The 12680-nt window shown below is 46.7% G+C and overlaps 6 protein-coding genes across 6 annotated transcripts; 1 reads left to right on the top strand and 5 right to left on the bottom strand.

Moving 5' to 3' along the window:
* Positions 1–114: 114 nt before the first annotated feature.
* Positions 115–1320, bottom strand: DFJ58DRAFT_848273 (uncharacterized protein; the record flags this gene model as incomplete). The annotated part of the gene is made up of 6 exons (XM_041393606.1): positions 115–273; positions 330–530; positions 742–769; positions 794–929; positions 984–1072; positions 1217–1320. 6 exons carry the CDS (start codon positions 1318–1320, stop codon positions 115–117), a joined length of 717 nt encoding a protein of 238 aa, XP_041235535.1.
* A 563-nt stretch (positions 1321–1883) lies between these two features.
* DFJ58DRAFT_736706 (uncharacterized protein) lies at positions 1884–2624 on the bottom strand (the record flags this gene model as incomplete). The annotated part of the gene is made up of 2 exons (XM_041386830.1): positions 1884–2149; positions 2210–2624. 2 exons carry the CDS (start codon positions 2622–2624, stop codon positions 1884–1886), a joined length of 681 nt encoding a protein of 226 aa, XP_041235534.1.
* Positions 2625–3423: 799 nt separating this feature from the next.
* Positions 3424–3642, bottom strand: DFJ58DRAFT_671436 (uncharacterized protein; the record flags this gene model as incomplete). The annotated part of the gene is made up of 1 exon (XM_041382954.1): positions 3424–3642. A coding segment is annotated over one exon (219 nt), but the record flags the coding sequence as incomplete, so codon positions are not given.
* A 38-nt stretch (positions 3643–3680) lies between these two features.
* On the bottom strand, positions 3681–4046 carry DFJ58DRAFT_671432 (uncharacterized protein; the record flags this gene model as incomplete). Its single annotated transcript, XM_041382953.1, has 1 exon — positions 3681–4046. A coding segment is annotated over one exon (366 nt), but the record flags the coding sequence as incomplete, so codon positions are not given.
* A 448-nt stretch (positions 4047–4494) lies between these two features.
* DFJ58DRAFT_719589 (uncharacterized protein) lies at positions 4495–7033 on the bottom strand (the record flags this gene model as incomplete). The annotated part of the gene is made up of 13 exons (XM_041384656.1): positions 4495–4638; positions 4663–4835; positions 4918–5093; positions 5153–5438; positions 5469–5694; positions 5722–5733; positions 5755–5799; positions 5824–5892; positions 5929–6105; positions 6163–6303; positions 6325–6585; positions 6640–6938; positions 6967–7033. The coding sequence occupies 13 exons, from the start codon at positions 7031–7033 to the stop codon at positions 4495–4497; spliced, it is 2076 nt and encodes a 691-aa protein (XP_041235531.1).
* A 1466-nt stretch (positions 7034–8499) lies between these two features.
* DFJ58DRAFT_736703 (uncharacterized protein) lies at positions 8500–8749 on the top strand (the record flags this gene model as incomplete). The annotated part of the gene is made up of 2 exons (XM_041386829.1): positions 8500–8646; positions 8705–8749. The coding sequence occupies 2 exons, from the start codon at positions 8500–8502 to the stop codon at positions 8747–8749; spliced, it is 192 nt and encodes a 63-aa protein (XP_041235530.1).
* Positions 8750–12680: the final 3931 nt, after the last annotated feature.

Here is a 12680-nt window from a genome sequence, read left to right as displayed (position 1 = left end):
TCCTACTGGTTCTCATTCTCATTCTCGTTCTGGCTCTCCCACTCATTCTCGTTCTTGCTCTCCTATCTGTTCTCATTCTCCCACTCATTCTTGTTCTTGTTCTCGCTCTCCCACTCATTCTCGTTCTTGCTCTCCTATCTGTTTCTCATTCTCCCACTCATTCTCATTCTCGTTCTCGCTCTCCCACTCATTCTTGTTCTCATTCTCATTCTCGCTCTCCCATCCATTCTCGTTCTTGCTCTCCCACTCATTCTTGCTCTCGTTCTCGCTCTCCTATCTGTTCTCGTTCTTGTTCTCCTCATGTCCATCCCATTCATTCTTGCACTCACTCTCCCTCTCGTACTGGAGAAGCTCGTCGTCGCTTTTACCTCACCGGAATTGCTCTCCGTATTGCTTCCCCAGAGCAGGCCGCATCTCGCTTTAGTACCGTCACAGCCGTGCATTGGTGGGACTTGATGAGGGGTGCATGGAATATCATCGAATCTTACTCTGATGATGAGTTGGATGATGTTATTGGAAACCTTCCAGCTCTTGTCAGGGACACGGAGTGGCACATGCCATCAGATCCTTCGAAGATTGAGCTCGAATCACTCGATGAGTTGTTGGCCAAAACTCTTGATGTGTTGCAACAACACCGAACTCCAGATGAAAGCATCATATCTGCAGTGACGGGTTTGAAGAATATCATATGTAAAAGATTGATGGACCTGGGGGAATTTCGAAGATCTAGAGCCCGCCCACCTTCGGTCCCGCATATGGCTGCTGTAGACTATGAGGAGCCCAGATTACCTACATCCTAGTATAGACCAGGTATGAGCCCTTACACCGAGGAGTCTTCTCAAACTTATGTGCAATGTACAGGACGCGTTCTTTAAACTCGTTGGTAATGGTACGCTGGATCTTGCTGTCGGTCCCGTAGTCGACAGAAGCTACATAGAAATTGACGATAATGTATCAGCTACCAGGGTAAATATCAGAATTACCCATAGCCTTGTCAAGAATTAGGACCCTGGTGTCATTCACGAGAGCTCTCGCAAGCAAGACAAGAGAATGTTGTCTGATCGACAAATTACTGGCTGGAATTGAAGATATCACAGCATCTGTTTGAAGGCACAACCACGCAAGAAGAATATCAAAGAACAATATTCAGCACATAAAAGCCAACCGTCTTCCTACAGTCTTCTTCAGAATTGTCTGATCCGGTATCACAAGTCACAAAGCAATGCATTTCTCCTCTGCAATTGTCCTTGCTGTCATTGTAGCGGCTTTAGCATCACCAATCTCCGCCACATGTTGATGCAGCTGGCGCCAATAGGACATGTCCTACATTTTGCTGGGATTTGGATGGCTGTCCTCTTCAGATATGTGTGAGTATCAGTATCTTTGGTTTTGATAACATGACTCACCGGCTGCATGGCCAGGCTGTTGGCACTGATGTGTGAGTTACATCATACAGTAAACTGGTGGTGAACTTAGAACATCATATTTAACTAGGCTCATGACCAGCCTGGCGTATACTACCACGGATACTCGAGTGGTGTAGTGTGGCACTCAGGGAGTGTTCACACGGTAAGAACGAGTCGAAGACGAGAGAATAAACTTAAGGATTCAAACAGGGTAACTGTCCGAACTAAAATGTATTCAGTCGGGAAAAGATCAACTATGGCTACAGTATCTCAACACGGGTTTATATACTGTAGGGCTACTAATCTCATGTAAGCAAAGGAAGGGGAGAGAAAACGAAAGAACTAAGTGCGTGCCGACGAGGATATTGCTGATGGGGACCAATATCCATCAAAGGCTTTTGCCAAGCGTAACATACGCCCTCCAGGTCCACTCATAGAGGGGACCTTTAATCAAGGTGAAGCGAGAGGGATAGTCAATTAGGACCGGGTCACAGAAGCGAATGCAGCTAAGAGGATGGCGAGGGTGAGCACATTGGTGACTAACAACCCAACAGAGACAACTCTACCGAAGACATCTTCGTGGGTGATGTCAGGCATGTTGACGGTCTGTTCTAGGTCCAGCTGTTCTGCAGCCGCGATGATCTCTGAGACGTCTGGCCCGGGGTCAGGGACCAGAACGGCAGGTGCAGGAGCAGTAGCAAGGAGCGTGGCAGCGTTATTAGTGGCATCAGCGATTATCTGAGCTGCAGTAGGAAGGGCAGGGCGTGGAGCAGGCTTAGGTCAAGGCTGATGAGGCCTTCTACCCCGGTTGAGAGCAAATGGCTGACCACGCGGGTGACCACGATGGTCAAGGGTCAAGTTTCGACCACATGGCCGATAGGGGGCAGCATCCTGAGACTGTTCAGCACAGACGAGCTGATCAAAGGCATGGGCCTCCTTATGGGTCGCGAGCTCTTCTGCAAAGGCAAGACGACCATGGTAAGCAGGAGGGTGAGCAGTAGCTCTTTGAGTGGGCTTACTGGCTTGCGCCTCAGCATGGAAAACATGCGTGAAAGCGCTCAGAGCGTCAGAGTTAGGCTCCCGCTGGCGAGGAGGATGAGTACGCCCTCCTCGTCCTCTAGAGGAATGGCCAGACCACCCTTGCTGTGAGTGAGGAGGCCAGTGAGTGTCAGCCAGCTCACCGGGCTCAGATCCAAAGGATGGCTCATCAATGGACATAGCGTCGGTGGGGATGCATCAGGAAAACTACCGGTTGCTTTCTTTACTTTATTTGACACTTAATTATTTAAGATGCTGGTGTTCCCACTTAATAGACTTTTGCAAAAGCGCGTATTGAAACTCACAAGTCCAGAGGGCAAAAAGCGAAAAAGTGAACAAAACAAATTAAGTGCATTAAGCAGTACTAGACTAGTAGTAGTAAGAGTCACATGTGCTAGTATTGTCTTAGGGGTCATCCAAAAAAAGAAACTGTAGGCAGATGCTGATTATCAACTCAGAGTAAGTACTACTCAAGACTGAAACACTATCGACTCACATAAAACTTTAATGGCACTACAAAAATGGGTCCTATGAATCCGTTGAGTGACCTACACGCTGTGTAGATCATGGATCACTGATGCAATTGACAGCAATTAGCCCGATACGTACCTCCACAACCGGCGCCAAAGGCACCACAGATCTATCGGGGACAAAGGCAAAGCGCGGTGGATCAGCCAGAGGTAGCGGATGCAGCAATTGGGCAGGGTGTGTAGCAGCTGGAGGGGTGAGAGTGGGGTTCTGGAGGAGGTTGAGGGGGTTTTTGAGTTGTGGGAACCGAGAGTCACTCGAGCATATCCACGATGCCGTGTAATCGTCGAATTTCTGCAAAATGGATTAAGGTAAGAGGCGTCGTCATACATGATGAGCTGGGGGCTTACTTGTTCATAAAAGGTTGAAGATCCATATAGTATTCCTTCCATTCCAGCGAATTGTTGTATTCCAGTTGCGAGCAGCGTCATTCAATGTATATGCAAAAAGTTTAAAATGTGATTTCAAAGGCGTGGTGATTGGCGTATTTGTTAACATAGAATGTGCGGAAAATGTCGTAAGTGTGATGGTGCTGATGTTGAGGAGAAATGGGTCGAGTACCATACACAGGAATAAGGTGTGCAGCACGGTAAATCGAGTCGATATGAATAATAGAAATATGGGGAGAGTTGTTGGCATTATGAGCAGGCTGTACCATCCACATTCCGGTGTCTTCATCAGGTGAATCTCCAATGGTATTGAACCATCTCACGACTGTGCATGGGTAGAATTCAGCCCTGTATGTAAAAGAAAAAAAGTCAGTACTCGTGCAACATCCATACCCCTCATTCCATCAAGAGCCGGGTTTGTATTGACAAATACACAATCATAATGAGGGTGCTCATTTCTCCATATTGGACATGCGCATATATACTCACAATGCATGCCTCCGATACCGCTTAGATAGCTCGGGGCAAAGAACCTCGAACACGCAGAGTTGAAAACATTTATTTTCTCGTCATATTTGGGACAACGAGTGAGTGGAACCTCAGAAGGGTCGCGTGCATCATCAGGATTAAGTTGGCTGAATAGAAAATGGCGCAAAAGATTCGAGAATTGAGGGATTGACAATTCAACTGCTAATGCAGTGACTGTGCAAGCACGTTTGTGTTCTATATCATATGTTAGATCAGGTCAACAAAACAGAGGCAGGATCACTTACGAGGTGTTTTCGCCAACTCAATGTGTGCTTCAATGTTCATTGGCCCATTGTCAACTTCATGACCATTGTTGTCCTGGTCATCTGAGTCTGTGTCGTTGACAGTGCAGCGTGCAGCTGGATTTTCCTGTAAGTCCCATCAGGAAAAAGTGTTCTGACTGGTAGCACCACACCAACACTATGCTGCGCTCGGGAGTCTCGGTAGCATCTGGTAGCTGGTCTTGTAGCACCCGGGCAATGGTAGCCACAGACCTATGTTCCATAGTTGTAGGTAGGCAATCAGACAACGCACAGACCTATGTACAACAGCAAAACTACTTGCACAACCACACCACACTTGCACGCTGAGGACCGAGCAAGCTTTTATGACAAATGCTGTATTGTATCAAATAAGTCAAAATTAATGTAAGGATTGAAATAAAAATCGTTGGTGAGCTCAAGCACATCACCATTGATCAATGATGCTTCCACCTTGCTTGATCCAAACCTGGGCATCAGATGGCCCGCCTGCAAAAAATCTTGAATGCTGACTACAGCTGTGAACCGACGTTGGTTACAAGTTGACTGTGCAAGCCGATAGAGCTTTGTCGTGGGCTCCGGCTCACGCAGTGGGCGGAACCATTCAATATATGCGAGCGGGTGACTGAAGTTACCATAGTGAGATAGCAACTTAAAAATCACACGTATCTGTGCGACTCGCAAGCCTGCAAGTGTATAAGGACAACACTTCAAAGCAGGAGCTGATAGACATACCATCAAGACCTCTACCAATCTCCCATAACTCACGATCTTCAATGACAAATGCCACATCAAAGTGTGCAGGCGAAGCTGGCTTCCGACGGTCGCGGTTGGGAATAGCTGGGTGTGCTCGAAGCTGATTCAACCGTTTGAGGTCGCTGATGTGGTTTTGTTTAGGCAGCAGAAGCAGAACAGATTTGAACACGTCAAAGTGATCATACTCGCTGGCAGAAATTGATGAATGGGGAAAGTGACGGGTGAGGAATGTTTGAAGTGCAGGTACAAGTCGATGGCACCAAAAGCAGTCTGCAGACGAGACACAGACACATTCAAAAAAGGGCAGCTCTTGGTCACACGGTAGCCATGTGAGGCAAGCAGACCAGAAGGAATGAACTGAGATGATAACAAATCATGACTCCCACCATCCAAAATGGCAACCTCATCCCCCTCCTCATCAGCCTCAAGTGTGTCTAAGTTGAGTGGGCATTTGCATTGTGAGGCGATCCATTCAAGGTAGATTCCATGGCGAAATATGGCCTCTTGAAGTTCGAGCCAGTGAGTCATTTGGGCTATATAATCCACTTTGCTGCTTGGCTGACAGGCATCCTTCGCGTAGTCGATATGTAATCGTTCAGGGCTTTCTGAGTTGAAACCATCCGCGCTGCCCAAAGAACAGATTGATTGGACATAGTGGCGCATGGAATGGATCTTGGGAATGTTGAAGTGTTCACGAAGGCCCAGCTCAACAAATACTTCCTTGTTGGCATGAAAAACATCCAGTGCGTCTGCCATCCGCATGAGAGTTGTGTCCATGTGTGCCTGATACTGTGCATAGTAAATGAAATCAAGGACAGCACGTGCAGCCTGGAAGATGTGGGATTCTACAGCACCTGCAATAACACCTAAAATGACACGCTGCATTTCCTTATGCTCAGTGCAAGTCCACTGAGAGACCGTCAATATTCCCCATTTGAAATGGCGCAGCCCATGGAACTCGGTCATCACTTGAAACTGTCTGTCGAACTCAGAATCAGACATGATGGTAGCACACCAGGTAACCACATGATCTTTGAACACTCCCTTATGTAACTGGTGGAGGATATCAGGAGTGATGCATGAGAAAATATCAGTGTGCGGGAGATAAGCCCAGAACGGATAATGGATGGCACGAAGTCCTTGATCTTCGAATAGATGAGGGTCCTCCCCATTTTGATGGTGTCTGAGAGTTGTGCGAGTCTCAACGACGTTTCAGAGAGGTGATTTAATGTGGTCTCCTCGTTGATTGGGTCTCACAACACAACGAGGGCAGTGATTTTCTTTACAGCAAGCGATGAGACATTGCTCAGGGTGATCCACGATGTATGCCACAAGAATTGGAAATATCCGACGGATGTTCCTGTCAGCACAGACCATGTTGATGCTACAACGCCCCGCCTCAATCAGTGGTTCCATGACCAACCGCATGCAGTTATGAAATAGTTGATATCGTCCCAATTGACATCCTTCATCGTCTTTAAAATGTGACATTTTCGAGATTGGTAAGTATCCTATCAGGACTGTAGCATGTTTTGATGGCTGACGATGAATTTCTTTCTTGATGTTGCCGATGGTTAGATATATCGGCCAGGCAGCTTTGTCTCCACAAAATCGGGTCAAGTTTGTTTTGTCGGATGCCAGGATCATGGGAGCGACAACAGCACCAGCTGGAAGACGTTCCTACAACTCAAGGTGAGTCAATAGTATCATGCCTCAGACTGTCAGTCAACTAACCTGCATATTCCACCACCAGTCACCCATCCACATCTCATCATAGACTCGTGTCTTTCCTTCAGCATCTGCAAACACATTTTCTGGCACATAACCAAGGTAATCCTTGAATGCAGGATTCCTGATTAGCTCACGCACACACTCAACAGGGTCTCGGCGCCAAAGTTCATGTTGTTCAGTGAGTGGCTCATCATTTCCATCCATTTGATCACCTGTTGATGTGACTATGTCACAAGTCCAACCAGGTCCTTTGGGCAGTTTGTTGAGTTTCTTTTGGAATGTGTAGTTGCTTGTATGTATAGCTGGGCTGAGTTCACATATTGCAGTAACATATCTCCGTATTATACGAGTGAACGGATGTGCATAATATCCCGTATGATACGGGCCAGCGGACCATGGGCCGAAGGTAGATATATCCTCGACTGTGACGGATGGGCCGGGAGTGTTATTATTCCCGATGGAGACGGGTTGGCCCAGGTGGGGAATATGTAAAGTAGATGGGTGGGCCGATGGACATGAATTTTCAATAGACGGATCGGCCGAGGTAGTTGGATATTATGTAGATGGGTGTACCAAGGTAGATATGTATCAAATAGCCGGGTATATCAAGGGTGCTTGTTATCACATAGACAGGTGGGCCCAGATATATATCATATTAGACGGGTGGGCCGACGAATTAATATTATTTTGTAGACGGGTGGGCCGATGTATTGGTATTATTTTGTAGACGAGTGGGCCGAGGGAGCGGTGAAAGATTTATTATATACGGGTGGGCCAATGGTAGACATATATTGCATAGACGGGTAGGCCGACGTAGGGGGTATATAATATAAACGGTGGGCCCAGGAGAATGATAATTGTAGACATGATGGAGCTCAGCTAGTTGTATATCATGGAGGTAATAATTCAAAGTCATCTAATGATGTAGTATGGCATGGAGCCTTGCAAAGGGGTGAAGTGGAAACTCGAGCAAAGTGTACCAAGTTCCGAGACCCGGGTCTCGACAAATGAATATGTGATGTCCAGCACACTTCCGATCGTCTGGTATTTCATTGAGCAATATATGATAATAGATCTTTGAAAGCCAACATCATCCAAGCCTACCAAATGCCAAATGCCAAGTTCCAACTACCGAAAATCAAGTGAAGTGTACCAATATCCGAGCCCTGACTATCAAATCCCGACAATCGACCATTGAGTCCCGACTACCGAGTCTTGAAACCCGAGTCCCAAAGCCCGAGATTTGAGTCCTGAAACCCAATGCCCGACCATTGAATCCCAACAATCGAGTATCAAGTCCCGACCAACGAGTCCCAAATATTGAGTCCTGACCATCGAGACCCAACACCCAACACCCAACACCCAACACCCAACACCCAACACCCAACACCCAACACCCAACACCCGACAACCGACAACCGACAACCGACAACCGACACCCGACACCTGAGATTCAAGACTCAAGTTCCGACTATGGAGTCCCAGATATCAAAAATCAAGTGAAGTGTACTGAGATCCGAGTCCAACCTGAAGGATTCCTTAGGCTGGACTTCCAAACCTTTGGATTTGTCCTTCCATCTCCATCCAAGCTTAAGGATTGATTCCTTAAGCTGGACCTTTGCCTTTCTGGCACTTCCTGTCTTTCCAAGACTTATGTCTACTTCCTGTTATCTCCGACTCCACCTAAGTGTAGCCTACCTCTGTTTGCTTCTACTCCAGACCTTGTCCATGGTAGTCTTTATTCTCCTGTCCTATAATCCTGTCCACTCCTGCTGACCTCCAGACCTTTGGATCTCCGGACATCTTACCCTTCGGATATCAAAACCTTTGGACATTGTAACCTTTGGACATCTGAACATTCAGATGGCGCAACCTTCAGACATCCTGTCCTCTGGACCACTCCTCCTATCTGATCCTGCTTTGGACTCTGTCCCTTGCAGTCTCTCCTCCATGTGCTTCCATCTAGGAAGCTTACCTTCAGAAGTCTTATCTTCGGACCCTATGCAGCAGGTGAAACTCCTCCAGAGTTTCCTGTACTTCTCTAGAAGTTTCTATACTCCTCCGGAAGGTTCCTGTGCTCATCCAGAAGTCCTCCAGCACTCCATCAGAGTAGCCAGTCTCCGGAAGTCCTTCGGACTTCATTGGATTTCATCTGGACTTCATTCTGAAATTAAGGGTATGTACTTGGGAAAGGTGCAAAATAAAATATACTGACTACCAAGTGCTGAGCACTAAGTGTCGAGTTCCAAGTTCCGAGTTCCGAGTTCCGAGTTCCGAGTTCCGAGTTCCGAGTTCCGAGTTCCGAGTTCCGAGTGCCAAGTGCCCCGATGCTTTCGGGTATTAACACCCAGATAGCCCACGCTCTCAGGGGCCCGTCAGAATTTAGATCATCTCAAACGGATGTGATTTGAGTGAGATATGAGCAAAATACTATATACCGGGTGAATTTTGGCATCAGAAGTTCGATGCTTTCGGGCATTGACATGAAGATAGCCCTCAATCTCAGGGGTGTGGGAGAATTCAGATTGTCTGAAATGGATATAATTTGAGTGAGATATATGCAAAATACAATATATTGACTACTGAGTGCTGAGTACCAAGTGCCGAGTGCCAAGTGCAGAGTGCCCCGATGCTTTCAGGCATTAACACCCAGATAGCCCATGCTCTCAGGGGCCCATCAGAATTTAGATCATCTCAAACAGATGTGATTTAATGTGTCCCAAGTGCTGAGTGCCGAGTCCCAAGTGCTGAGTGCCGAGTGCTGAGTTCTGAGTTCCGAGTTCCAAGTTCCAAGTTCCGAGTTCCGAGTTCCGAGTGCCAAGTGCCCCGATGCTTTCGGGTATTAACACCCAGATAGCCCTCGCTCTCAGGGGCCCATCAGAATTTAGATCATCTCAAACAGATGTGATTTGAGTGAGATATGAGCAAAATACTATATACCGGGTGAATTTCAGCATTGGAAGTTTGATGCTTTCGATGTTTTTGATGTCGGGTCTTGATGCTTTCGGGCATTAACATGTAGATAGCCCTCGATCTCAGGGGTGTGGCAAAATTTAGATTGTCTAAAACAGATATAATTTGAGTGAGATATATGCAAAATACCACACACTGACTACCGAGTGCTGAGTGCCAAGTGCCAAGTGCCGAAAACCAAGTTCTGAGTGCCAAGTGCCGAGTGCTGAGTGCCAAGTGCCGAGTGCCCCGATGCTTTCGGGCATTAACACCCAGATAGCCCTCGCTCTCAGGGGCCTGTCAGAATTTAGATAGTTCCGAGTGCCAAGTGCCGAGTTCCAAGTGCCGAGTTCCGAGTTCTGAGTGCCCCGATGCTTTCGGGTATTGACACCCAGATAGCCCTCGCTCTCAGGGACCTGTCAGAATGTAGATCATCTCAAACGGATGAGATTTGAGTGAGATATGAACAAAATACTATATACCGGGTGAATTTTGGCATCAGAAGTTCGATGCTTTCGATGTTTTTCATGTCGGGTCTTGATGCTTTCGGGCATTAACATGTAGATAGCCCTTGATCTCAGGGGTGTGGCAGAATTCACATTGTCTCAAATGGATATAATTTGAGTGAGATATTTGCAAAATACTATGTATATACTGACTACCGAGTGCTGAGTGCTGAGTTTTGAGTTCCGAGTTCCGAGTGCCAAGTGCCGAGTTCTGAGTGCCGAGTTCCGAGTGCCGAGTTCCGAGTGCCGAGTTCCAAGTGCCGAGTGCCCCGATGCTTTTCGGGTATTAACACCCAGATAGCCCTCGCTCTCACGGACCCGTCAGAATTTAGATCATCTCAAACGGATATAATTTGAGTGAGATATTTGCAAAATACTATGTATATACTGACTACCGAGTGCTGAGTGCCGAGTTCCGAGTGCCGAGTTCCGAGTGCCGAGTGCCCCGATGCTTGCGGGTATTACCATCCAGATAGCCCTCGCTCTCAGGGACCCGTCAGAATTTAGATCATCTCAAACGGATGTGATTTGAGTGAGATATGAATAAAATACTATATACCGGGTGAATTTCAGCATCAGAAGTTTGATACTTTCGATGTTTTTGATGTCGGGTCTTGATGCTTTTGGGCATTAACATGTAGATAGCCCTTGATCTCAGGGGTGTGGCAGAATTCACATTGTCTCAAATGGATATAATTTGAGTGAGATATTTGCAAAATACTATGTATATACTGACTACCGAGTGCTGAGTGCCGAGTTCTGAGTGCCAAATGAATACCACACACTGACTACCGAGGGCTGAGTACCAAGTGCCGAGTGCTGAGTGCCGAGTTCCGAGTTCCGAGTTCCGAGTTCCGAGTTCCGAGTTCCGAGTTCCGAGTTCCGAGTTCCGAGTTCCGAGTGCCAAGTACCCCCGATGCTTTCGGGTATTAACACCCAGATAGCCCACGCTCTCAGGGACCCGTCAGAATTTAGATCATCTCAAATGGATGTGATTTGAGTGAGATATGAATAAAATACTATATACCGGGTGAATTTTGGCATCAGAAGTTCGATGCTTTCGATGTTTTAATGTCGGCTCTTGATGCTTTCGGGCATTGACATGCAGATAGCCCTAGATCTCAGGGATTCATCAGAATTTAGATAGTCTGAAATAGATATGATTTGAGTGAGATATATGCACAATCCAAGATACAGGGTGAATGAGTCCCGAGTGTTGAGTGCCAAGTGCTGAGTTCTGAGTTCTGAGTTCCGAGTGCCGAGTGCCGAGTGCCGAGTGCCGAGTGCTGAGTGCCCTGATGCGTTCAGGCATTCAATCACTGTCAGGAGGTGTTCCCTCATCCACCTCAGTGCCTTCAGTGTTGCAATCAAGCTTTCTGCTGTGTGCTGAGTGCCGAGTGCCGAGTTCCGAGTTCCGAGTTCCGAGTTCCGAGTTCCGAGTTCCGAGTGCCCTGATGCTTTCGGGTATTAACACCCAGATAGCCCTCGCTCTCAGGGACCCGTCAGAATTGAGATCATCTCAAACGGATGTGATTTGAGTGAGATATGAACAGAATACTATATGCCGGGTGAATGTTGGCATCAGAAGTTCGATGCTTTCGATGTTATTGATGTCGGGTCTTGATGCTTTCAGGCATGAACATGTAGATAGCCCTCAATCTCAGGGGTGTGGCAGAATTCACATTGTCTCAAACAGATATAATTTGAGTGAGATATTTGCACCATACTATGTATATACTGACTACCGAGTGCTGAGTGCTGAGTTTTGAGTTCCGAGTTCCGAGTGCCAAGTGCCGAGTTCTGAGTGCCGAGTTCCGAGTGCCGAGTGCCCCAAGGCCTTCGGGTATTAACATCCAGATAGCCCACGCTCTCAGGGGCCCATCAGAATTTAGATCATCTTAAACGGATGTGATTTGAGTGAGATATGAGCAAAATACTATATACCAAGTGAATTTCACCATCAGAAGTTTGATGCTTTTGATGTTATTGATATCAAGCCTCGATGCCTTCAGGCATTGACATGCAGATAGCCCTAGATCTCACGGGTCTGGCAGAATTTAGCCCATCCCAAATGGATAAGAGTTGAGTGAGATATGAGCAAAATCCCATATACTGTGTGTATTTCAGCATTGTAAGGTCAATGCTTTCCATGTTTGCAATGTCTAGCCTCAATGCATTCAGGCATTCACAAGCAGATAGAACTTGATCTCAGGGGCCTGTCACAATTCAGATCGTCTCACACGGATAAGACTTGAGTGAGATATGAGCAAAATATTATATATCAGGTGATTTTGATGTCAGGCCTTGCACCAAGGGTAAGCACATAGCACAACAGGAATAAATCCTGTTGTCCTAGTATCCTTATATATTGCATATACTATCAAAGGGATGTTGGGGATCATATTTTGCCTCAAACAGACATGATTTGAGGGAGATATGAGCAAAATACAATTTATTGGGTGTGTCTGAGCTTCGCAGGTTCAATGTTTTTGTTGTCAGCCTTGTGTGGGAAAAATTCTAAAACATCAGGAGAAACATAAAAACACATCATCAGGGACTGCATCAGGTTTGCTATGATCACACCTA

This window comes from Suillus subalutaceus, assembly GCF_016647625.1.
Source record: "Suillus subalutaceus strain FC151 chromosome Unknown DFJ58scaffold_288, whole genome shotgun sequence".
Taxonomy (NCBI): Eukaryota; Fungi; Basidiomycota; class Agaricomycetes; order Boletales; family Suillaceae; genus Suillus; species Suillus subalutaceus.
This window is presented reverse-complemented; position numbering and strand designations above follow the sequence as displayed.